At 40.6% G+C, this 25,354-nt stretch overlaps 1 protein-coding gene across 1 annotated transcript in view; it reads left to right on the plus strand.

Moving 5' to 3' along the window:
* EPDR1 (ependymin related 1) overlaps positions 1–20,062 on the plus strand; it is a 29,971-nt gene extending 9,909 nt beyond the window's left edge. The window contains exons 2-3 of the mRNA XM_069007642.1: positions 15,146–15,354; positions 17,366–20,062. Of these exons, the coding sequence (XP_068863743.1) occupies positions 15,146–15,354; positions 17,366–17,556 (400 nt within the window). The 3' untranslated portion in view covers positions 17,557–20,062. The remainder of the gene's footprint in view (positions 1–15,145; positions 15,355–17,365) is intronic.
* Positions 20,063–25,354: the final 5,292 nt, after the last annotated feature.

Raw genomic sequence — 25,354 nt, forward strand, 5'->3', positions numbered from 1 at the left:
TTTATTTTGGTGAACCCCTACACAAGAAAGCTGGTGTGAGACCTGTATAGCTGCTAAACAGCTGGAAATTTCCCCTTAAGTAGTCTGCCTGCATGGAAACCTACTGTTTGTATGGATACTTCTTGTTTCAGAAATTCGTGTTTCTGAGGGGGAATGGCCAGATTTTCCCCAGAGTTTTCCAAGGGCAGTTTTGTGCATGGCAATGCTAATGGCTTTTAAACACAGTGAACACAATGAAGAAAGATTTCATTCTTTCAGTATCTCCTAATACTATTTGCAACTGTGGTTTTATCATTTTCAAATACTTTTCTTGCCAGGAAACTTAAGATTCTGCCATACACTTAGGCAACCAGCACTGGAAAGTTTACTCATGCTGTGCAGTTATGGTAATTATTAGAGGATTTGTATTTGGGGAGGAGAATTCTGTACAGAATGAGGAATTCTTACTATAATTAGTTCCCAAATTAATGTATCATTATTTAATTAGATCCAGATTTATTGACTTACATCTTCTGTATGAGAAAATAATTTCTTTTTCTTATCTTTGAGAGTTTCTGGGGACTTTGAGCATCCTAGTCTAATGGAAGATGTCCCTGCCCCTGGCAAGGGAGTGGAACTAGGTGATCTTGAAGGTCCCTTCCAACCCAAACCAATCTATGATTTTGTATCATTGATTTTCCTTATCATTTTAAATACATGTGCCCAAAACCACACAGGATTTGCAAAGTCAGACTGGTTTGTTACCCTGTCTGTTCCAGAAAATAGTGGAAGGCACAGATTTGGATAATGTGCTTGATAAAGTGTGAAGGTGAGGCATTTCTTGTACTTTTTTTTATAGATAAAAAAAAGAATTAAGGAGAGTAAAAGGAGATAAGGGTATGAGGGTGGAGACACCCTATTGCATTAAGTTTATTCCCTTGTTACTGAAGAGGGAAAATGTAAGAGACCTGTATGTAGTTGCTTCAACTTAACAGAATATTAAAAATTGCTAATTTTTTTAACTTCTGCTCTGCCTATCTCTAAACCAAATGTAAGCATGAAGATGTTCATTCTCAATACGTTTATGTGTATGCTTTGTTTATTGACATATTTATATAATTTTTTGCTTAGTTACGTTGAATGTAAGAGTAGCTGACTTCACAACATATGTACCTCATAGCCAGGTTATTGTAAGTTCCTAAATTCCTAAAGTCATTAGAAGAAGAAAACAGCTGTTCACTAGAGAGAAAGGCAAAATTACTTTTAATTTGGAGATGTCCGGAGTATCCTGTCTGTCACATAAGTTGTGCTAACATAGTCAAGCCAGGTCAAAGTGATGTACAGTCAGATGATATTTGAGGTACCACCTCCAGCTACTTAGCTGGAGCCTGATAAAGGGATCCTTGGTGGGTCAAGTGGGACCTCTGTCTTACTGTGTTTTGGAAGTCTAACATGTCTGAAACACAGTTTGGTTCTTTGAATTTTCTTCCTCTGAAAGAATGGAAAAATTAACTTACAAGCCTGATTCATCCCCCCAAATATGTAAATGGAGTTTCAGGCTGTAAAACTCCATAGATTATTTTTGTAGATAATTTTTGTATTTTTTAAAATGTCCCTTACAATATTATGAAAAGTAAAAGAACTTCTCATCATTACAGTATGTGTATAATGTTTGCCAGGATCTTAGTACAGTATATGAGCAACCATCAAATATAAGGAAAGAAGTCAGCTCAAATCATAACCCAAACTGTTTATACTGAAGTAACACATGTAGAAATTAAGTTTTGTGAGACCTGATCATAGCAGCCTCCAGGCACAATGTCCTTGAGATACACCTATGGTGTAGAGCACTGGGGCAGGCAGTAACATCAGGCTTGGTGCAGAAAGTTTCTTCCATCCTCTCTCGCCCTCATTGCTTCAGTAGTACCTTCCTCCCTCAGAAACCGCTTTCCCATTCCCTGGTTGAGTCCAACTACATGGTTAATGCAATGCAGAGAACGTGGGAGATCAGGTACCCCAAGTGATACAGCAGACCAGAGAACAAATGGAGAAATGAAAATGCTCCAAAGATTTCTCATAAAATTCATTTTTCTGAGTTTCCATACTCTCAGAGTTGTAGGATTTTTGTCCAGTTAGCTGTAGCAAGAGACTACATAAAAAACCTTCCCAATCAGGAGTTTTTATGACAAAAAGATGTTTCATATAATTTAAGTGTTTGCTGTTAAGGATATAAAGATGTTAATTACTTTGCCTAAAAACAAGGCCCAGAACACTATAAGGGAGAAGAAAAAGAAATATCACAAAAGAATATGCAAAAGTCAGATAAAACTTGTGGAAATACATTTTTGTGTAGCTGAGATTGCATAAAATGTTATGTTTGTCTTTCAGCATCTTCTTATGTTGCCCATTTGAGATAAGTTGATAGCTGTGTTAGGTTTTAAACATTTTTCAGCTTATTTTTTCTTATAAATGGAACAGCTAATAAACACCTGATATAGCATCCGTAAAAATCAGTGAAACTTCTCTGGCTGATTTCACGAGACTTTGGGTCAGGTTAATGTATAATTTTGAAGACTTTTTCTCTAATTACATAGCTGATGGATGGAAGTTGCAAACAGCAGCAGCTACATGAGGATCTGCTCTTACGATGTGGAGAGAACAGTTGTCTCTCGACAATGGGAAACCTGAGAGATGAGAGAGAAAATCTGACAGGCAGAAAGTGATTTCTGCTCATATTTTTCTCTGGGGAAAAAATTCAGGAGTTTCTTATGCAGTCTTTGAATACAAAAAAGAGTGTATAGTAAAATTGGGCACCTCAGTTTTTCAATGATTACTCTGACACACTGAATTTAGAAAGTACTGAATGCTGTCCCTCTGAAAATTTGCCTTTTTTAAGTACCTTCATGTTGAATGAACAAAATAGGAAGCTGTTAAAAATCACTGGTCAGTTTTGAAAATTTTGCCCATTAAATATATAGTTTAATTACTGTTACTTTAATTTCTGTTACGGTTATAGGAATGATAAAGGAAAAGACTTTTAGCATGCATAGAAGTTCTACATTCATATAACTAAGCAAAGCTCAAAGAAAACTGTGGCTCCCTGTCAGTGTGTGTAGGACACTGGGCTCTGTGTCAGGAAAACACCCCAAAATTAGGTAAGCATACCAGTTTGCTAAAGACTTCAGTTTGTATTTGTGTCAGATGCTAAATGGTAAAGCTATTTCTGTCATGTTTTAAGCAGCATGGGTAGTCTAAACATGTTCAATAGGTCTAGTGACCTTTTCCTGAGTAATGGAAAACTTTCAGCTGTGCCAGTGTAGTATATTTATACCAATATTATTTACAGATCTTGCCCTCTTTGCTACTGCTTCTTAGAACTGTCCTTGAATGAAAAATAAACATGTCAGGGGTTTAATACAATTGATACAGCTATAAACATCCTTAAAAATAGAAATGTGTGCTTAATCATGCTTCCTTTAGCTGATTGCAGTGTCTTCAGCAACTGTTGTTTCTGTGATGGCCTAACAGATAACCTGTGAAATAGTTCTGTGTCAAACACACTGTGTGCCCTAAAGCAAGTACTCAATAACTTGAAGACAAAGGTTTTGAAATGAGTTTTCATCTATTAATTATTTATGTATTTTCAGCCCAGCTGATTTTTAAGGACATGCCATTTTCTTGTGCTGCATCATGGATATTGCTTGCGGAGGATTCCTACAAGCAGTAGGCATGTGGTGACTGCTGAAAGCCACTCCCCACCCCCCAAAGGTGGAAAAGTTCTTGTTATAATAAAAAGCACAGTAACTCAAAGAGGACCAAAGGAAAACAGTTTTCTGAAGAGGAAGTTTAACAGATAGTTCAGCCTTTTAATTATTCCCTATGAATGCTGAACATGTTTCATTTGACTCCTATCTCAGGGTCTAAAATCCTGCTTTTAGACAGTATTTGTCTTCATTCAGGCACTGAAAATAGTATGATAGGTGTAATTAGGTTAACTGTGCAAGCAAACAGAGCTGAAGGTCATCAGTGTGCGGGGGATGGTACCATCTCTCCAATTCCCATGTGAAATTAGATGGAGCCCTCTGCTGAGACTCCTCAGAGAGTGCTGCTGTTGCATTTGGGAGGTCTCAGGAAGTCATCCCCAAAGGTTGTTCAACATCTTTGGCAAGGTAGCAGTGACAAGAATCTAGGTCTTATAATATCAGGACTTACTGACTGAGCTAGTCTGTTACAAAAAAAAGACCAGCAGCCGTCGGTGTTCTCCAATCACTTATGTGTAAGGCTGGGAAGGTCTCCAAGTTGCCATATACCATACCTGTCCCTCCATCCTGGAGAAGAAAAGCTTTACGTGGATTGTCTCTGATCCCTGATTTTCTTCCCAGTTCTTGTAAAAGCTGGACTGTAAGAAGACACAGACATTTTCAGAATGTCTCCTAAGTAAGCCTTCCTTGCTTCAGGTGCCATAGAGAAAAATTTCTATTAATTTTTAGCTTTTGATATGCTGGCTGTCTTATCATCATACCTCAGTCTTGCTGTTGTAGACTAAACATGGTCAGTTTCTTCGTAGGTCCTGTTTCTTAAACATCCCACAGTCCTTGCTGTTCTCTGGACTATATCCTATCTGTTTATCTGTTCCCTTAAGTGAGGCATCTAAAACCGGAAGCAGCATCAGCATTCTGATCTCATCAGGACTAAGCAGAGCAGAATAAATGACCTCCCTAATGGACCCAGAACTGTAAACTTCCGTTTCTAAATCATTACTGTGTAGTGCACCACTTGGATTTGTCTTCAAAATGCCACTTCCTTTACAACCATGGTGCAATTAACATCTTCCCTAATTATATGTTTTCTTTCAAATAGACATTCCATTCTTTCCCGTAATTCTTCTATTTTTCACACTTTCAGTCAGTTCCACCTGGAATTTTAATGCACTGACACATTGTATGTGAATCCAGTCATTAATTTTTGCACTCACCTAACAATATTACTTTTGATTGATAGTTGCTGAAGGAAGAAGAAAAAGACCTGCACAAAGACTACTGGTTGAAATGAAATTATTTTTACATTGGTGGTGGGGAGGAAGAATATAGTTCAGTTGCATTTATTTCCAGTGAAGTGAATCTCCATCTTTTACAAAGTTTATTTAACAGTAAGCTATACTCAGATCTTCAGATGGAGGTGTTAGAAAGTTGAAGATGCTTCCAAACCGTTGCGTCTGATTATCTGGCCTGACTTCCAAACTGACTTCCAAACTCCCTTGAAAACAGACACAGTCTTTTTATTTTTTATATTGGACAGATATCAGATAGACCTGAATCATCCCTCTTAAGGAAATCATTGCAGATGGAAGGTGGAAATCATTACATCTTGGGACAGCAATCTGGTACGAGCGCATATCCTCACAAATTTTTCCAGGGAATATTCCATCATGAAAGAAAATTTTGCTCTATCAGAATAGGAACTTCTTCCCCATCTGTTCCAAAGGGCAATCTGTTCCTCACACTGCTTCATGATTACTTCTTCTGCAGGAGCACATATTGAAAAGCAACTAACTGGCCAAGTATATGCATGATGGGATTTACAATCTCGATGAAGATTATTCTAGGGCTCCTGAATTGCGTGTAATCCCTGTTCATGGTGTATGAAGATCCTCCTCTGTTTATAAACAGAAGTTAAGATGTGTAAGAAGCTGCAGTACCCAGTTGTAGTTGAAAAAAAAGTTTTTATATTTTATTATTCTTTTATTCTGAAGTTGTGTCTGAAAAAGGAAGAGTATTTAAATTTAGTTATTTGTAATTAAGGAACCTCATTCTGCTGTGCCTTTCTGATGTGTAAAATAGATACTTTCATAGGGGGCAGAGCTAACATCCAGTTTAATGTCCTGTCTCAGACCCTGATTAAGAGAAAGATGTGAAAACTCCAGATAAATCTGACAATTATAATCATCAAATTATTTAGGTTGCAAATGACTTTTAGGGTCATTGAAGCCAAGAGTTAAATTAACACTACAAAGGCCACCACTAAACCATGTCCCTAAGCACCACATCTTCCAGTCTTTTAAATACCTCCTGGGATGGTGACTCAACCACCCCGCTGAGCCTGCTACAATGCTTGGAGGAATCTTTCCAAATATCCAATCTAAACTTCCCCTGGCACAACTTCAGGCCATTTTCTCTTGTCTTATCACTTGTTTTTGGGAGAAGAGACTGGCACCCACCTGGCTACAGTCTCCTTTCAGGAAATTGTAGAGACCAATGAGGTCTCCCCTGAGCCTCCTTTTCTCCAGGTTAAACCCCCCCAGTTGCCTCAGCTGCTCCTCATCAGACTTGTGCTCCAGACCTTTTCCCAGTTCTGTTGCCCTTCTCTGGACACACTTCAGCACCTCAGTGTCCTTCTTGTAGTGAGGGGCCCAGAACTGAACACTGTTTTAAGTGCAGCCTCACCAGGGCTGGGTATAAGCTAGGATGCCATTGGCCTTCTTGGCCCCTTGGACACACTCTGGCTCATGTTCAGCTGGTTGATGACCAGCAACCCCTGGTCCTTTTCTACTGGGCAGCTTTCCAGCCACTCTTCCCCCAGCCTGAAGCACTCCCTGTGGTTGTTGTGACCCAAGTGCAGGACCCAGCTCTTGCCCTTGTTGACCTCATACCATTAGCCTCAGCCCACTGATCCAGCCTGTCCAGATCCCTCTGTAGAGCAACTGTACCTTCCAGCAGATCAACACTCCTGCCCAACTTTGTGTCATTTGCAGACTTAGTGAGGGGGCACTTGATCCCGTCATCGAGTCCATAAAGATACTAAACAGGACTAGCCCCAGTACTGAGCCCTTGGGAACACCACTCCTGACTAGTCACCAGCTGTATTTAACTCCATTCACCAGCACTCTCTGGTCCTAGCTTTTCAGACAGTGTTGAACCCAGTGAACAGTGCACCCATATAAACCATGGGCAGCCAGTTCCTTCAGGAGAGTACTGTGGCTCACTGTGTCAAAGACTTTACTAAAGCCCAGGTAAACATCAGCATCCTTCCCCTCATCCACTGAGTCATAGGAGATTGGGTTGGCCAAGCAGGATCTGCCTTTCATAACCGATCCTTCACATACCTCATAATGCCACTCAGGATGATCTGCTCCATGACCTTTCACAGCACTGACATCAGGCTGACAGGCCTGTAGTTCCCTGTGTCCTCCTCCTTGCTGTTCTTGTAGATCACATTGCTAACTTCCAGTGAACAGTGACCTCCTGAGTGAGCCAGGACTGTCAGCAAATGGTGGAAACTATCTCAGTGAGCAGTTCCATGTGCTCCCTCAGTACTCTTGGGTGGATCCCATCCAGCCCTGTGGACTTCTGTGTGTCACACGCAAATACAACACGTGTAGCAAGTCACTAACCATTTCCCCTTGGATTGTGGGGGCTTCATTCTTCTTCCTGTCTTTGTCTTCTAGTTCAGGGTACCCAGAGAACAATTAGTCTTAACCATGAAAGACTGAGGCAAAGAAGGCATTAAGTACTGGATAAGTAACTGGGTAAGTTCCTCATCCTGAACAGGCCAAAGTCTGCCCTCCAGAAGTCAAAGAAAGATGTTCTCCTGAACTCCCCCTCCTTACTTCTCTGGTAATTTAAAACTCTGTCATTTTGTGATCACTGTGCCCAAGATGGCTTCCAACCATTGCATCACCCACAAATTCATCGCTGTTCACAAACAGCATGTCCAGCACGATACCTTCCCTAGCTGGCTCCCTCACCAGCTGTGCCAGGAAGTTACCTTCCACTCAGTCCAGGAACCTCCTAGACTGTTTCCTCTCTTCTGTGTTATATTTCTGGCTGACATCTGGGATGTTGAAGTGTCCCATGAGAACAAGAGCCAGTGATTGTGAGACTTCTCCCAGCTGCTTATAGAGTATTTCATCTGCCCCTTCATCCTGGTTGAGTGGTCTGTAACATGACATCTGCCTTGCTGGCCTTCCCCCTGATTCTTACCCATGAACATTCAATCCTGTTGTCACCGTCACTAAGCTCCAGACAAACAAAACACTCCCTAACATACAGGGCTACTCCACCACCTCTCCTTCCTTTCCTGTCCCATCTGAGGCATTTAAAGCCATCCTTTACATCCCTCCAGTTGTGCAAGTCACCCTGCCGTCTTTCAAACTATATCAGTTTTCCTGCTGCAGAGTGGCTTCCAGCTCCTCCTGTTTGTTGCCTATGCCGTGTGCATCAGTGTAGCTGTGCTTCAGTTGGGCTGTTGATCCTGCCACCTATTTTGTGAGGGGAAAAAATTCCTGTGTGACTGTTCTCAAGCATTTCTGTGGTTTCTAACACATCAATAACCTTTGTGTCTTTGCTGTAGTGTAGATCTCCATACCCTTCCTCCACTGAGAGGGCAGACCAAAGGACCTTGATAGCACACCATCTCTCAAACATGGGTGTGCCACCCCCTGGCTTATCTCTAGCAAGCCTGGTTTTCTCTCTTTCTCACTTCAAATCTAGTTTAAAGGTCTTTGCAGTCTGTGATACTCCTCAGCCAACTCTCCTGCTCCCACAGCTCTGTCACTAAGCAGAGGTGTTCCTGGACCTGGGCTCAGCTCCCACAGGGATTCTCACTGCTGCTATCCAAGCAGGGACCCCCCTGCAGGTAACACCTGGGTCCATCAGAGCTCTGTCTGGGCAGCTGCATCAGTTGTAGCAGCTGCAGAGCTTAGGGAGGCTGTGCCTGTCTGCTGGGTGGATCCTGTTGCTCCCTGGTCAAGCTGCCAGAGGTTCAGCACCCTTGCTGAGCGCTCTTCCACGGGAAGAGGTGCCCCATACCCTGTTTGCCTGCCCTGGCTTTTGCTGCTCCCTGTGGGCTCCATTTATACGTGATAGGGGGCTTGGCCACCATTGCTCCTGGCCCTGCCCAGGTCCCACCAGCCCTTGTGGCACGAGCTGCAGGCTCCTGGCTGGTCTCTAGAGGTAAAATTAAAAACAGGACACAGGTATGTCTTTTATGTTTGGTTATGTATTTTTTTCCTTTTTGAGATACTCTCAGTCATTGTAACCGTGTTTTTTCTGGCTCTCGCTACATGTTAAATTTCTGTTTCCTATTTCTTACGTCTTTACAAGCTCACAGAGTGCCTTAAAATAATTGCCCTCTCAAAAGAGCGTTTCCATGTCTCAGTTTGGAGCATCAATTCTTTCAATTGAGTTATTTACTGCCCTTCTGCATATGGCACAAAGAGGGTGAGAAATGTAATAAATAAATAAATTATAACGTACTTCTGTCATTTCCCTCTCTATTATTTCATCTTTCCTAAGATCTTTTGTGTATATTGAGAGGTGAGTCCTGGCCTTCCCCTCTTTTGGGTCTCCTCTAAGCCCTGCAGTGATTTTCCAGTAACCTTTATTATTATTAACTTATTCATGGAAGCGTCATTGTACTAGACTTTTTTACAAACCCAGAACAGGAAAATAATCTCTGACCTCAAGTATATTTTGATATGTGGTTCTGCTAGTATATACCATATTCCCTAGGAGGTGATTCCATTGATTCATTGGAAAGCTTTATGGTATGCTGGCCACATCTTCCATTCCTTTCCTTTTGAGCTGTGTTGTTGTCTACAGGACTCCAATTATGAATATATGGTTACTTATGAAAACATAGATGCTCTCTATTAAGGGCAGTGCATCTTTTAGCCCCTTGCAAAACACAACTCCCTTAAACACAATGCATTACTGTTTTTCTGAATTTCAGCTTCAATTGCAGTGCATTGTTCTCAGGGGTGTGACTTGGTGGATTATTAAGAAGTGTCAAATAGCCAAAAAGGGACAGCAGGGGAAACAGCCTTCATGCTGAAGAGCTGAATTTCCCTTAGTGTTTGCCAAAATAACTAATTTATGGGAAAACAACTAAAATAATAAGAAATTGCATAATTTTTTATTGAGTTTCATAATTAAAGTCACAAAAATATGCCATCTTTTAGCTGTTGTAGCTTTGGCTTTGCAGCTTTTGATTCCTGTATTTAAGGTTTTCTTTCTACACAAACTTCATAATTAACAGGACTTAAATTGGCTAATTCTCTCTGCTTCAGAAACTGGTAGTGGGGTCAAAGTTCCTCATATACCTTGCTAATTAGATACCTGATATAGGGAGCCTGATCTGCTAGAAAATTAAAAAAAAAAAAAAAGCCTTTACAATCTGTGAGTGATTTAAATCAGACTAAAAAAATACTGCTTTTACACAATATCACATTACATTTACTGTCACATGTATTTGCACAGTCCTGTATTTGTACAATATACCATAGTCCTGCACCACTGCCAAACATGTGAGATCAAATATGGTAAATTACTGTTGTTGTTGAGGTCTGATATACCAGAAGAAAAACACAAGTCTGAAATTACCGAAAACTTCATGGGAAAGAGGAAAGGAGTTCCCAGAAATACACTAAAAAACGAATGCTTCTCCCTTTTGAAATGAGCTTGCCAGATCCTTCCAAAAGCAGATGAATGTTCTTGACCTGATGAGTGTTTATCAACTGTCTGCATATCTGTTTGGCAGCTTTGCTCCGTTGAAATATTCTTAATCTGAGGACCTCAGAAGATGGGGTTATGTAGTCACACTTCTAGTAAAGGTTCCCATTCTTCCAGTCCATCTTCAGTAAAAAATGTGTAAAAAAAGAGTGGTATCATTGTGGGGTATTTTATCTAGAGGATACAAAATGACTCAAGAATTAAGTATATGGATGTATCTATCCATGCACATTAGAACAGAGAATTTGTTTGGGATATTTGTAGTGAAATTTCTTCTAGTTAGAGGTGGGTTTAGCTTCTTTCAAAATGTTAAAAAATGTCTTTTTACAAACAGGACTGGCAAAGAGTACCACAAATGCAGACAGATGCTTCAAGCTTTCATTTAATCACAAAAGAGAAAGCAAAGTTAGCTTGGAAATAATTGCAGTGACCTCAGCTTGAAGTATTAAATAGCAAATACTGTTTCCTCCTGAGTAACACAGTATCTCAGATACAAATAATACATATAATTTTGCTTCCATTTTTCAATAGCTTTATACTGCTAAGTAATATATATATCCTGGCTAACATGAGTAAGAGTTTTAAGGTTACAATAGTTACAGCTGGGAAAACTGAATCAACAGGTTAACATCCTAGGTGCATGAAACCCCAATACACCTTTGCAGTAAAGGAGGGTCTGGTTTGCCATTGTTTCAACGTTTTTTGGGGGCAGGATTTGTGGTTTTGTTCTTTGTTATTACAATGCCTCACACAGCTGGTTCGTGATCACTGATTTGTGTCTCTCCAGTGCTACAGCAATCAATGAAAAATACCAAACAGCATTTTAAGGCTCTTGTACTGTAAGTTGCTTGTCCAAACCCACAGAGCAAAATGATGCAGAGCCAGATTCAGCACACAAGGAATTTCTATTACCCAGTCTCAATCTCAGATCATTATTTTGCTTCTCTCTAGCAAATGACCTTGTCTGATGTTCTTCAGTACATCACAGGGGTCTTGCCATGCCACTGACAGGACCTCAGCTCCTCTGAGTCACTACAAAGGCAGTCAGACAGCAAGCAGCTCCTTTCTTGTCAGCTTGGCTTTCATGAGAAAGCCCTTGGAAGTGCAGAAGTAAACCCTGGGAGTCAGGCAGACATGTTAGGTGATGGGCAGGCTAGCGTGCTTCAGGACTGGGAAGGACCCAGCACAGGATGCAGACTGAGCACCTGAAAAGGAGCTGGTAGCATGATCTTAACATTAATGATGTTTTTTTCTGACAAATGTTGAAAAATAGTTCACTGTTCTGAATTGTGTTATTAACATGCAAAACAATAACCCATTCAGAAGACAAGTTTATTGGTTCAGGCCTTTATGGGGGTCCAGGAGTGGGTCTTTATGTTATCTGGGCTATGTCCTGAGAGGGACCTCTAACTATGTCCCCAGATTTCATGGGGAATCTCAGAGGCAGGACAGTATTTGGACGCACACCCACCCCTTGCAGTATGTCCTTAACACAAGTGCTTCTCCTTGTGATTGTGTGGTCATGGTGTACTGGCTTTCCATTAAACTCAGTTGGTCTCTTATTCAGAAAAATACTTTCCTTAGCTTGGGAGAAGAAAGTACTGAACCCAGACTGTATCCCACCTATCTGACATGATTGCTTCCAGCAAAATCAATGGAATTATTTGTGCAGGATGTGGTCCAGAGTTAAGAGATTCTGTAAAGCATAGGAGCAAAAACATGTGTCTTTATATGCTGGAATTCATCCATTTTCAGGAACAGACAAAGGGAGCATTAAGGATCATGAGAGTCCCATAGTGTACAAGAGGGTGAGGCATAGGACAGGGTAGGGTGGAATAGGATAGGAAAGGAAGGGAAATAATCTCAGTCAGGCAAATAGGATAATTGTCCAAGTAACTTATTCATATCTGTTTCAAGCTGCCTAATTGAGGCCTAGTTGGGGCACTTTGTTTTAGGTTTGGGCTTTCTTGGAGTTACAGTTTAAGTAATTATTATAAAAATAATATTAGAAGTGGATGCAGGCTGCAAGTATGTTACATTTTTCTGAAAAAACAAACTAATTAAAAATCATTTCCTCTCCTGTTTCTTTGCCAAGACCTATTTTCAGGACTCTGTGCTTCCCCTCAAAAAGCCAATGAAATCTCAGGCACCTAAAACAAATAGAGGCAGTATACTTAGGACTTGGCTGGTTAAAATCAAAAATGGGGAAATATTTCTTATTTTAAAATATTTTGTTTTGAAGTTATCATTTTTTTATTTGTGCACATTTTGCTATTAATTTTGGCTGGTAAATTCTCTCTATAAAACAACAACTTAACCATTCACCTTTCATATGCTGTTAAACTCAGATCCTGTGCAACAGAGCAAGTCTCTATAAAAGTTGGATGTGAGGCACATCTGGGTTAAACAAGGACAGTGTAAATCTTGCCCCTGCTTACCCAGGGGCGAGATCATAATGCACATGTGAGCAGAACCACACTCTGCAGATCTCCTCTCATGTGCCTGCCACCACAGAGGCAGAGTTCATCCCAGCAGCACATCGAGGTGTGGGACTGGTGGCTCTTACACATATGTTCAGTGCTTCTCCCAGAACCAAAAATATATGTGGTGGAGCCTCTTATTCTGCGGAATGGGTGCTAGAGAGATGATTGGTGCTGAGTTTGATTTGTTTGGATTTTCCTCATTTTTATTTACTTTGTTGTTTCATAATGCCCATCTTGCTGTCTGCAAGATTGTTAAAAATGCAAGTAAAATTTCTGTGTGAATTAAGTTTTAAGTGAGGATTTAAAATAAAAAAGAAATGTAATAGTTGAATTTTTATTCTCAGCAGTTTGTAATACACTGGGACTTTTTGTTCTTTCACAAAATCAATATAATTATCACTCAGATGTCTCAAACATGGTGATAGATTCCTCTGTAAGGCATTTCTCATCCCACTTTTATGGGCAGCCAGCTGGAGAGCAGTTGGGTCACTAGACTCTCACTGAAAGCACATAAATGTATTTTAGTGTTCTTGTATGTTCTCTGGACCAAATATGATATAAAAGTTATGTATGTCCATATGTGGTCTCAGGTTGGGTTTATGTAAGAAAATATAAAGACACTGAATTCTTCAGTAGTGCACCATGACTTCAGAAACCTTACCTTTAAGAAAATGGCAGGCAAGTTTAGGTTGGTGAAAGTCATGGCAGAAGCAGAAATATTTTGATATGGGCAGAAGAATGATTTACCCTGGGGAAGGTCATACATGGCCTTGCAGTTTATCAGCCTGTTTATGTGAGTCTTGTCAATGTGGGGGAAGTTCCCAGTGACTGACTTCCACGTGGAAAGTGGGACCAGCTATGTCCCATGTTTTGCAAGGTTGTGTGTGAGAGAGGGTTCCCAGTTTACATCATGTCAGCTTCCTTGTCTCATTTTATATTCTCTTTCACTCCGTTCAGTTTGGCTAATGGCATTTAGCCTGCCTGTGTTTCAACACGTGCTGGATAAATGATCCTCTCAAGAAGTGATGGGAATGTTGCTTAGATGCTCTTAACCGTGCTGAGACACTTCTCGTTATGCAACCTTTAAATGCCACTGTATCAGTGGTGGGCAAAGTTATTGCTGCAATTGTGTAGTGCAAGAATTAAAACTGTAAATTGTTTTGGTTTCAGCCCCATTTTATGTAAACTTTGCATCCTCCCCAAAAGAATGTGAGGACTGCAAAGGTATGGAAGCAATGTCACAGTGTTGGTGGCAGACCAGACCACTGTAAACAGTAACCAGATGAAAGTGTCCATATAAATGTTTATCGTCTCTCCTCAGAGCATGGCTTGGTCACTTCATACTCAATAGAAGATTGGTTTTAAAGCCTTGTTAACGATCCATTTTGTTGACTTCAGCTTCTAGCCTCTCAAGTTCATTGAGCTCCACACCTCTCCTTATCTCTGCCTTACTGTTTTGCTCCTCTGCTTTCTCCTTTCACTACTTCTTTGGTCTGGTGGCTTCCAGAGAGAAACTGTGCCTTTAGGAGGGTGAACCTCTCAGTTCTGCACTTGGGACCACGTGCTTCCCCCTTTGCCACCATGTCCCACTTAAGCTATGTGTGTTGCCATGGAAGAACATCTGTGAGGATGGCAGATACATTTAACCAGTACAGAGAACGGCTCTACCACATTCATGGAGAAGTGAATCTACCCAGGCTATGCAAGCAGATATTTTCAAAGGCTTATAACTTAGCCAAATCTGGGCAACTTTTATTAAAAACTTTTCCCCTGCCAAAATTTTAAGTCCTTTCTCCAAAACATGGAAGCACTAGAGCTTTTTAATGAAACAGTTATTAAAAAAAAACCAAAACAAAACTAGGAATAATAACATGTTTTTCTCTCAGTTGTTCTCAGAAAAGTTGTTCTGTTGTTCTCAGAAATGGCTGAACCAGTTCAGCCTGATTTATTTATTTTGGAAAGAATCAGCTGAGACAAACTTTCAGCATGGGAAATTTCAGCCCAACTGGTTAGCATTTCTCAAAGTTTGGCAAAGTTTAATGCAAGTGGAAATGTTCTTATACCGAGAAGTCAAAGGCAAGTTTACATATCAGCAATGTTCCTTGCTTAGGATAGAAAAATACTATATATATATATATATATATATATATAAATTGCTTTTTCTTAATGTTTCAGGTTCTTTGAATATATATTGCTCTACAAAGATGCAGTGATGTTTCAGATTGAACAAGTTACAAAGCTTTGCTCGAAGATTGCTCTGACAGAGCCATGGGATCCATATGATATTCCTGCCAATTCAACTTATGAAGATCAGTACTACATTGGGGGACCTGGAGATGAAGTTATGGTACAGGAATGGTCTGACAGAAAACCAGCCAGGAAATGTACGTTCATGCCCTTGTTTTATTTTAATAATAATCAATGTCTCTGCTGCACAGGGAAAAACAAAATTATTTGTGTTTCACCCCAGGTTTCCATATTTGTATAAAATTCTCTGGAAGAAGTAATGAAAATGCCCCGTGCACAGATTATCATTTTAACAACAATGCATTTTATTAGGAAAATGTTTCATATCTCAGCAGGATTAAAAATGTTCAAGGGACTTGATTGTATTGTATTTCATATCATACAGAGTTTGGTGTGGAAAAGCATCATTTCATGTCTGAATCTGGCAGCCTGTATCCAAAATTTATTTAGAGAATAATTGGTACTATAATTAGGGGCACACTCAAACTAGAGTTTGCGAAACAGAAACAAAGCAGGTGTCAGTGTTTATCTACACATGGTTCTGCAGTCACTGAAATCCTTAATATGTGCTTAAATTTTGTTATCCTCTATACTGGCAAGAAATGTCTGCTTGCAAGGCTTAGTTCTGCACTTGGCAGCTGAACACTTGCACCGTAAAAGGAAGGAAGGTGAATTTTTCTGAGGTACAGTATGGTCAGTTTTGAATGCATAGCAATTTATTAGCACTTTGGCTTCAATTTCATCCATGGTTTATTGATGACCCAGACAACTATAAAAATAATTTTAAAACCTCTGTGAAATTTATGGGATTATTCAGCTAATGCAGTGCTTATGGTTATAGACATCTAATATATAGGCTAGTTATGAACTTGAGCATTTAGCCAGAGGAAAATACTTCTTTCTTGAATAAAAGCAGAACAAATGAAGTAGAGAATAAAGGATAAGACCATTAGACATCTGTAACTGGGTCGATATATCCTCTAGTATTCTGAAAGAGGCAAATTATCACTCACTCCAAGAATTATTTCTTTTTTCAGAGCTGATATTTTTGGAATTTTTGTGGAACTTTATATCCCGATACGTTCAATAAATTATGTGTGATTTATGTCCTGTATTATTTTGTATCTCCAGTGCTTTTCTATATGATCATTTATAAACATAGTGTCTGAGAGTTGTGTGTCTACCTATGTACCTTTCAGCTAATACTGGTTTGGATTCTAGAAGTTATATTTCTTATACAATTATCAAACTTTCAGGGGAGATACAGGCTACTTTGGTAGCATCATATTTTGCCATAATTTTTTATTCAAAATTCTGAGAGATTTGTTGAGTAAAAGGTGCCTTCATTTCTGTATACTCAAGGTCATATTAATTAGGTCAGAATGTTTTTGCTATACTAGCATGCACTGAAGAGGTATGTTCAAATATTACTCAGCTTGCCACCCTTTCTTTGGATACAGTATATGTGTGTTTTGTTTCACCATTTATTTATTTCTGGTAATGCGGTTGTGGTACAGCATATGACACAAAATTGGAAGTACAGAAAATAAATGTGTGTGGATGCTGCTGGGTGGGAGAAAATAAGTGTCCTTGGGACTAGAAAAATTTGTTACAGGAACTGGTTTGTGATCACAGTAGGTAATTTTAACATCATGAGTTTCTGCTATCGAGGTCTGAAATGCATAAAACAACAGGTTTTTTGATTGAAGGGGTAAAGAATGATCACAGAGGTTAATAAAAGAGAGAGAATAGCAAAGGTTATTCAAAGGAAAGCTCTTCAGTGATGTTACTGACGCTGCCTAAATAGCATAGTGGAGAAGGCAGAGGTGATGGCAGCAGAGAACAAGGGGGGAAGAGAGCAAGGGAACACCTCTGAGATTAACACATTGTGGAATTAAACTGAAGTTAAAAAAGGGACAGGCTTGCTACATCACATACCTGAAGGAGATAATCGTTGAGTGTAGTCTTGAGATAATGAACCGCTAGAAGTGTTTGAAAAGAATAGGAATTTTTAAAAAATAACAGGATAATGAGGATCTGAATAGACACTGTCAAACAGAAGCAATGAGTTAAAAGAGACTTGACATCATCATGACACATTCATCTGTTTTTGTCACCTAAAGTAGTCACATTTCTGCTTGGTTGCAGTGGAATCCTGGGTCGGCGTTTACACCGTCAAAGACTGTTACCCAGTACAGGAAACCTACACCAAGAACTACAGCGTGACAACCTCCACTCGCTTCTTTGACATCCATCTGGGCATCGCTGACCCCTCCGTGTTCACCCCACCCAGCTCCTGCCAGACAGCCCAGCTGACGAGGATGAAAGATGAATGCTGATTACGGACACTGGCTGCCCTGGGCAAACACATATTAGCCAAGAGGATGGTTATTGGTAGTCAATTATTGACATCTAAGCTGATTTTTCAAGCTAATTGTTGCTCTTTTTGGAATTTTTAAGTTTTCACTTGAGAGAGAACATAAGCATATAACTGAGTAAAATATTTAACACAAAAGATCTCTTTAAATCACTTTAATCTGTTCAGTGATGCACTTGCAGTATGATATAGTTACCATTAAGATAATATTTCTAGATACTATTTATTTAAGGTTGATTTTCCGTTTGCAAAGATTTCATTATTTATTTTTTCAGGAAGACAAAGCATAAGTAGATGGCAGCAATGGTACTGTCTAGAAGAAAAAGCTGAATTTTGTTGTTACTTCTGGAGACTTGAAGTGAAAGATGACCTGCATAAAACCTCATCCCTAAGTGAAAAATGCCATTTTAAACAATATGCATCAAAATTGTGGAAATTTGTTCTTGGTTTTATTTTGCTTTGTGTTCTGTTTTGGTTGATTTTTTTTTCTTTCTGCTCTTCAGGAAGCTGGTAGTCCAATTATTAAGCTAATTTTTGTTCTTTCTGAAAAAAACTGGAGTAGCTTTATTCATGTAACGCTAGCAGAAAGTACTTTTCTGTTTTCTTGGAAGAATGGTGTGAAAGGAAGGGAAGGAGGGAGAGGTACACCTTCAAAAACAGTAAGCCGAAGCTTTTGTGCATTTACTACCCTTTTGGAGAAGGCTTCCAGTAGGGTGTGATGAGACATTTTTCAGTCACATTTTACTTCAGCACTCACTTTTCAAGGCAATACTAGTTTTAACCTATGCAAAGGGATTAAAAGGTACTGCACTCTAAACGGCTTTAATGTTTTCTAACTATTTTCAGAGTCTTTACTCAGGGTGTGGAAACACCTTCATAATTCCAGGGAGATTTGAAAAAAAGAAAAGCCGTTCTTAGTGCACAGTCAGTAAAGGCTGGATCAGTGTTCACACAGTGCCTGGTGGTCAGGATGGAGAGAAAGACAGAGCCTGTGACCTGTGTAGGGAGGCAGGAGGGAGGAATGGGAGGCACAGGTTTTAGATGTCCTCTGTGCGGTGTGGCAGTGAGGCACTGCAGTCTAAGCAGACATGACAATCTTGCTTTCTTTTGCACCCACTCCATTGATGCCTTTTTTATTTGCTGTTTCATCAGCATCTTAAATCTTATTATCTCCACATGACCAAAAAAGCGCAGGAAGTGCACATATTTTGGGTTAGAAATTTCAAACCAAACCTTCATGCACCTTTGAGACTCTCAGAAGTGTGATGGGTTTTGCACTTTTACCAAATGAGATTAACTGGTTTATTCTGTGAGATATGCATTTTATTTATTATTTGCAAATAAATTTAAAGACAGATTCTTGAACTCCTACACATGTTGGGTAGTTGTTTGCTCCAGAATTCGTCTGGCTGTAAACAGTGCAACACTGGGAAGTTTGGTGTCTCCAGAGGAGAGATGCTGGGCAGGCTTTTAGTGCTTTATATACTCATAGCTTTTTGTACGTAAGCAAGTGGGACAGTGGTTGTTTTTCTTTCACAGTTGTGGTCAGAGTGGCATTTTACTTTGCCCCATGCCTAATGAAAGCACATATACGTACGGGTTAAAATTTAGCTAGTTCATTAAAAATTTCTCTTGGAGAGGGCCATTTCACTGAAACACACTAGTGGAAAGAAGGGTTTGGTTTCCTTGAATTTAGAGTGCATTTATTCAGTACTCGCCTTCTGTATTTTTTGTGTGACACTCTAAATGCTAACTGCATATTGTTCTCATTAGGACAATGATTAACATGCATTTCTTAATATGTGTCTTGTCAGAATCTGGACAATATAATAAATCTGGCTAGCAAGCATGAAGCTGTGGTACTGAATCGTTTGGGATGGCTTTGTTGCGGTGCGGTCAAGCATATAGCTGGGTAATCAGGGTGGCTGTATTATGTTTTGCTGACAGTGATATAGTTTCTAGCAATAACATTAGTTGTTCCTTTAAATATGAATTTGCAAATTTGCAAAAGCCTGGTACATAGAAGTGCTTTAAAAATTTTCCCCTGACATGCAGGACAATTTTATACAGCTAAATATGTTCCTCTAAAACAATGCTGTTGTCTTCATATTTATGCTCTATAAATCCAATGCAGAGAGTTGTCAAAGAGATAACAAGCAGCAAAATTTAGGATTACGTATTTTAAATTAGCCACAAACCAAGTATGAAGCACAACATGCGTATGCCTGGTTTGTTATCTTTGTTATGATGTGCTTTGGTTTGTTGTTGTGTACCACAAGAGACATTTTGTCTTCATGCAATTACGCCAGTGACTCAATGAGAAGGAGCATAAAAGGGATATAAGGTCACTATATAGTATGCTGCCACACTTGAATAAAAATGGGGGGGTTCATATGTCTGATAGTCTGGGAAACTTGTTTATCACACTTACTTGATGAAAAATTAATAATAAATTGGTGTGTACATGAGTTATATTGTATTCTGTGGGGTAACAGTAACAGAACCTGGTAGCTGGATAGTCGGTGAGGCAAAGCTGATTTTGTGAGATTTCCAGTGTTTCCTGGTTTCAGCTGGGCCAGAAATAGTGCAAACATATATGTGCCTGCCATATTTTTGTGTTTGTGCTTGGAGTCTTTGCTGAAAGCAGGATGTGTAGAAACAGAACATTGTTTTATTTAAAGTTAACCAAACATTCCTGAACCTCAAAGAAAGGCTTCATTTGAGCTTGGGAAGGAGATCTGGGCATTTGGTTCAGTTCCTGTTTTAACAGTTTGCTTAACTCTACTATTAGGGACAGATTTTGCTGCCTCAAGCCATATTGCGCACCATAGAAGTGCTGCCACTTACCAGGGAATGCCAACTTTCATGAAGAACATAGGAAGAAACACAGTAATCCATTGTCAATTTTAGTCAAGAAACCTCTAAACAATACGATATTCTTATTTTGGGACAATAACAAAATCAATGTATTTCTCAGCCTGAAGTTCATTTTAGTGCTAATATGTAGTCCTTGCAGACTTGCATCTCTTTTCCCACCACCCTATGCTTCCTAATGTCAATGGAGTCCACTTCCAAACTGTGTTTGCAGCCCTCAATTGCATTTATTTCAGTATTTCAGAGTTGAGCATTTAAATACCTGATGGATCTGAGCTGGACTTGACCCCTTTATTTTGCCAGCAGTTCTGTTTCAAGTCCAAGCCATATGTAGATATGAGTAACACATGCTAAACTACATGTGGGGGTCCAACAGAGAGACCAGTGTTGGCTCATGTGCAATTGCTGCTGTCCCAAAATACCAGTTGATGAGAGGTCTTGGCATGGCTGTTGTATCACATCCTGTATCTTCTGCACCCTTGGCCACAAACTGCTGCAGGAGGCAAACAGCAGGATGTTCTCACATGACAGAAAGGCACATCATGAGATCATCGGCAGCTTACTCCCTAGCTATAAGGAATAAAGATTTCAAAACGGCACCTACACAAATAGACAGAGGTCCCTGACTATAAAGATCTGGAGGTCTCAATCAGGTACCTTTCCAGGAAGCTGCATGTTCAGGATGGATTCGGACACATACAGATTTAGTCTTCACCTTTGCACTTAGGCATAGAAACAAATGGAGCAAGCTTGAAAAGCTTTTTAAACACTCCTGAGCATTTACTGCTTTGTAAGGGGTGAGGAAAAAACCTTTTGATCCAATCAGTAGTCGCAGAAAACTGTCAGAAATGTAGGACAAGATGCTGCTCTGAAGATGTTAGGGTAAATTTCAAAACACTACTTGAGTGCCTACTGGTTTAACATGCTCCAGGGTAGAGATCCATGTGGTTCGGTATGGCTATTTCAGCATAGAGCCCAAAACTGCATACTGAATGAAGTGATTCACATAGCTGCAGAATGATACTTTGAAACAAATAGCCCAGAACTACACATTTTGCAGGCGTGAGTGCATGACTGATGAGCTGCATGTTTATCTACAGGAATGTGTGTGCCTTTAAAAGGGTGCTCCCTGCTCCTTTTGAAGACTGAAGAATTAATCTTCTCACTGCTACATCCATAGGAATCTACTTCAGAGTCCTTTCTTTCCTGCCCTGCAAGGTGGGAACAACAATTCTGCTTTCCGCCTGCTCTTGCCTTCCTGATTGTGGTAACTCTGGGCCAACATCATGGCCTCAGCCAGTGGGGCCCTCAGAGGCCTGGAGGCATTGATGCAGTAGCACCAATGTCATGGAGGGTTCCCAGCCCCCGCCTTGCAATGTGTAATAAAATTACGTGTGTGTGTTACACGTCTGGGCTCACCCTTTGTGCCCCTGCGTGCTCGCTCCATGCACGAGGGTGTTGCTCATGCCCTCAGCACCCGGCCATCACCATTAATTGGGCTCAGCTCAGGCTTCCATGACGCCAGGCCAAGGGGCTCGTGAGCAAAAGGGAAGGAGAGGAAATGAAAGGAAAACCTGCTGGGCTCACCCTGCTCCCCGCCAAGGTTTTTCCCACGCTTGCTCAGGGCTGATAAACAGCTTTGACGTTCCTGAAACAGCAGCAGCTGAGTTGCCAGCTCTACGTCACAGCCCATGTCATGCTGAAGGAGAGGGTTGGATTTCACCCTCTGCACTAAAATTATCCTTCAGGCCAGGCCAGTGACTCAGTTTTGTTTTCCATGGAGAATGCGTGCCCGCTCCCATCACCTCTGCCACTGCTGTCCCAGCCTGTCTGGTGGAGGTTTGTCCTCATGCCGCCTGCCCCAGTCCAGCAGTCTGTGACAGCCTGTCCCCACTGTCCCATCTTCAGTCTCCAGGTCTGTCAGGGACCTTGCTGTACCCACACACAGGGCAGGCAGGTCTTCTCTGCTTTCTCAGGGCTTTTAAAGTTGTGGGAAAAACCCTTCCTGTCTTTTCATTGTCATGCTGCTTTGAAATGAATTTTTTTACCTGGTTTCTTCACCTGTTTCCTTTCTTTGTAGGAGAGCTGCTGCTGGTAATTTGATGGGGCAATTTTTCATATGCATGTCAGGTTTGGGGGTTTTTTACCACAGCCTTGGTGCCATGTAGCAGCCCTTGTTTATTGCTGCAATGCCTCAGTGACTTGTATAAAGAAGGACATTCTTGATGTTGGCAGCAGTTTGCACTGGCAAGAGCACAGGAAGCGGAAATGCTGAAAGTGATGACTAATGACAGCAGACATACCCTTACTAGTGGCCCAAGTGACTACCAACTATGATGACAGTGTTAAAACTCTGGGATCTGCAGAGTCTGTAGACACTTAACCCCAAGAAACACATCACATATCTCCAAAGGAGATGGGGAACTATGCTGGGCAGCCCACATTGCTTTTACTTTATTAAAGTAAGATCCTGTAATAGATCCTGTAATAAATCCTGTATGCATGACCATAACTCATTCTTGAGCAGTTGCTTCATAGAGAGACAGAAAACCAGATATTTTCTCTCAGCATTCTTCTACAGAAATTATGTAAAAGTTATTGTCAGAAAAGTTGACTTTTGAATTAAAGAAATAGTATGTAGAAAGTTCCAAAGATTTGTCGTGAAAAAAATGCTGTATCTATAAAGCAATCTGAAGCTTTAATATAAAAATGTTCAGCCTTAGAACTTCTACTTTAAAGTAAATAAATAATGCAGCTTGTCAGAAGTACTAAACTCTGAATAACCCCTCTCAACTGGCTTTCAGCTTTGAAAGAAGCTGCTTCTCTTGTAAGCTTGAAGAGGAGCTCTTGCCTAAAGCTGGCTGCTTTTGCAACCATACCAATTCAGCTAATTAAAGATACTGTCTCTTCCTGCAGACCCTGTCCTGTCAAAGTGGTGGGGTTTCTTTACTTGTGTGTTGGCTTGGTACTCTGCAGATTTCCAAAGAAATACAATGTTTTATGCCAGCACAGGATCTGTTCTGAATCTTTTGTTTTGTCAAATGCGCTTGCTTGAACATAGAGCAGGCTGTGAGTAACAGGCAGTGTCCCTTGCCATGGGAGAAAGCTTACCTGAACTGAAGATACTTTTTCCTGTTTCCAGCCTGTCAGGACATCCTAGATTGGAAATCTCATTCAGAAATCTGTAAAGTTCATGTTTCGTGTAGGTGACAATGGGAAAAAAACAGCAATAATAGAACAGGGTGAAAAAAAAAATTAGATAAGGCAAAATTAAAGTATGCCAACAGAGTGGTAGCCCAAAAAACCAGTCAACCACACCCCAAAGAAAAAACAGGGGGGAGAAAGAAAGGAAGAAGGTGGAGAACCATGTTTGCCTACCCCTTCTCAGCCTGTTTTATCAGTTTATAGAAAGGACATTAATTATGGGGGACCAAATCCAAATTCAAAGGTTCCTAAACATCAGCATTTCTTTTTGGGCGATACAAATCCCTGAAAGACCTGCCCAGTCTGACGGGGCACTCATGGATTTTGCTCACACAGATGCTGGTCACTCAGTGCCTGATGGCCCTGCAGGGACCAGTGCATGGCTTTTGGGTGCCCTGCAGAAGGAAGGAGGCCTTGGATGGATTTGACCTTTCACGCTCGCTTCAGGGAAGTACCAAACATTTGCACCTCCCACTGAAGTGAATAGATTAGGCGTGAAATAATCTCTAGCTGGTGGAAATAAACAGTCGGCACTTATGACCCTGTTCTTTCATTTCCAAGAAAAGTTTTCTTAACAGAGCTGCTGAATTTGGACATTGAAAGCGCCCAATTCTCTTCCATTTAATTTCCACCTTGTGCTAGCTCACACTGCCAAAATGATATTGCCCTTAGGATTATTTGTTCCAACACTCTCACTCTTACAGATGTGGATGAAAAGAACTGATGGTCCCCGTGGGAAGCATTGGGAGTAATAATCAGAGGGTGAAGTCCAGAATGAAGCAAGGCAGGACATGTTCCTGTACACCTGCTGCCTCTCCCGAGCCACCCGACTGGACTTGTGAAATGGGCAATCACAAAAGTTAAACCACAGGAAGCAAAGCATTATTGTGTTTCAAAGACTGGGGCTAATGTTGCCTATATTAGAGCAGCTCTAGCATGATGTCAGATGTGTTGCTCACTAACAAAATCTCTCCCTCCAGAGGATCTTTTTAAACAGCAGAAGGAAATGTGGGATATTGCCTTGACAGTGAAACATGTCCCTGCCAGCCAAAAGCACCAGGCAAGGATGGCCAAGCACAATACATCATTAAAGCTTCCTCCTTTATTTCTACAGCAGCTGCCTGAAACATGGCTGGCAAAGGCTGTAGAGGAGGGAGACATACATGGTGTGTGTTTGGTCAGGTGTCTTGAGCACTACAGTGAACTTTGGCCGCCTGAACCCGAGGGCGTGAGCAGAATTGCTGCACTCCAGTGCTGTGAACAGCACTTGCTTTGTACTGAAAACCCTCACACTAAAGTGCCCTGCTATGTAACAGCAGGCCATAGGAAAATGTTTGGGATGAGACATAAACCTCAGATCAGGCCATCAATGGCCATAGTTATAAACTTAAAAAAAATCAAGTCTCACTTGCACTTCCAAAAAAATTTCCACCTACAGTGGCTAAAAGATGTGATTATTTATTTTATTTTGATGTGGCACTCAGTGCCAATTATATAGGAAGTTGTTACTTCCAGTCTGGATTATTGCTAGATACGGCACAGTATGGGAATCCAAATAGTACAGCCAGAGCTAATTGCTTCAGGATGTGCTAGTTCAGCATCCATTTGAGTGTGGCCACTTTCACAAGGCCCTGAGACAGCTCCAGGTTGAGGCAGAATAGGATTTGGACATCTCCTGGGAG

Source organism: Aphelocoma coerulescens, chromosome 2, assembly GCF_041296385.1.
Source record: "Aphelocoma coerulescens isolate FSJ_1873_10779 chromosome 2, UR_Acoe_1.0, whole genome shotgun sequence".
Taxonomy (NCBI): Eukaryota; Metazoa; Chordata; class Aves; order Passeriformes; family Corvidae; genus Aphelocoma; species Aphelocoma coerulescens.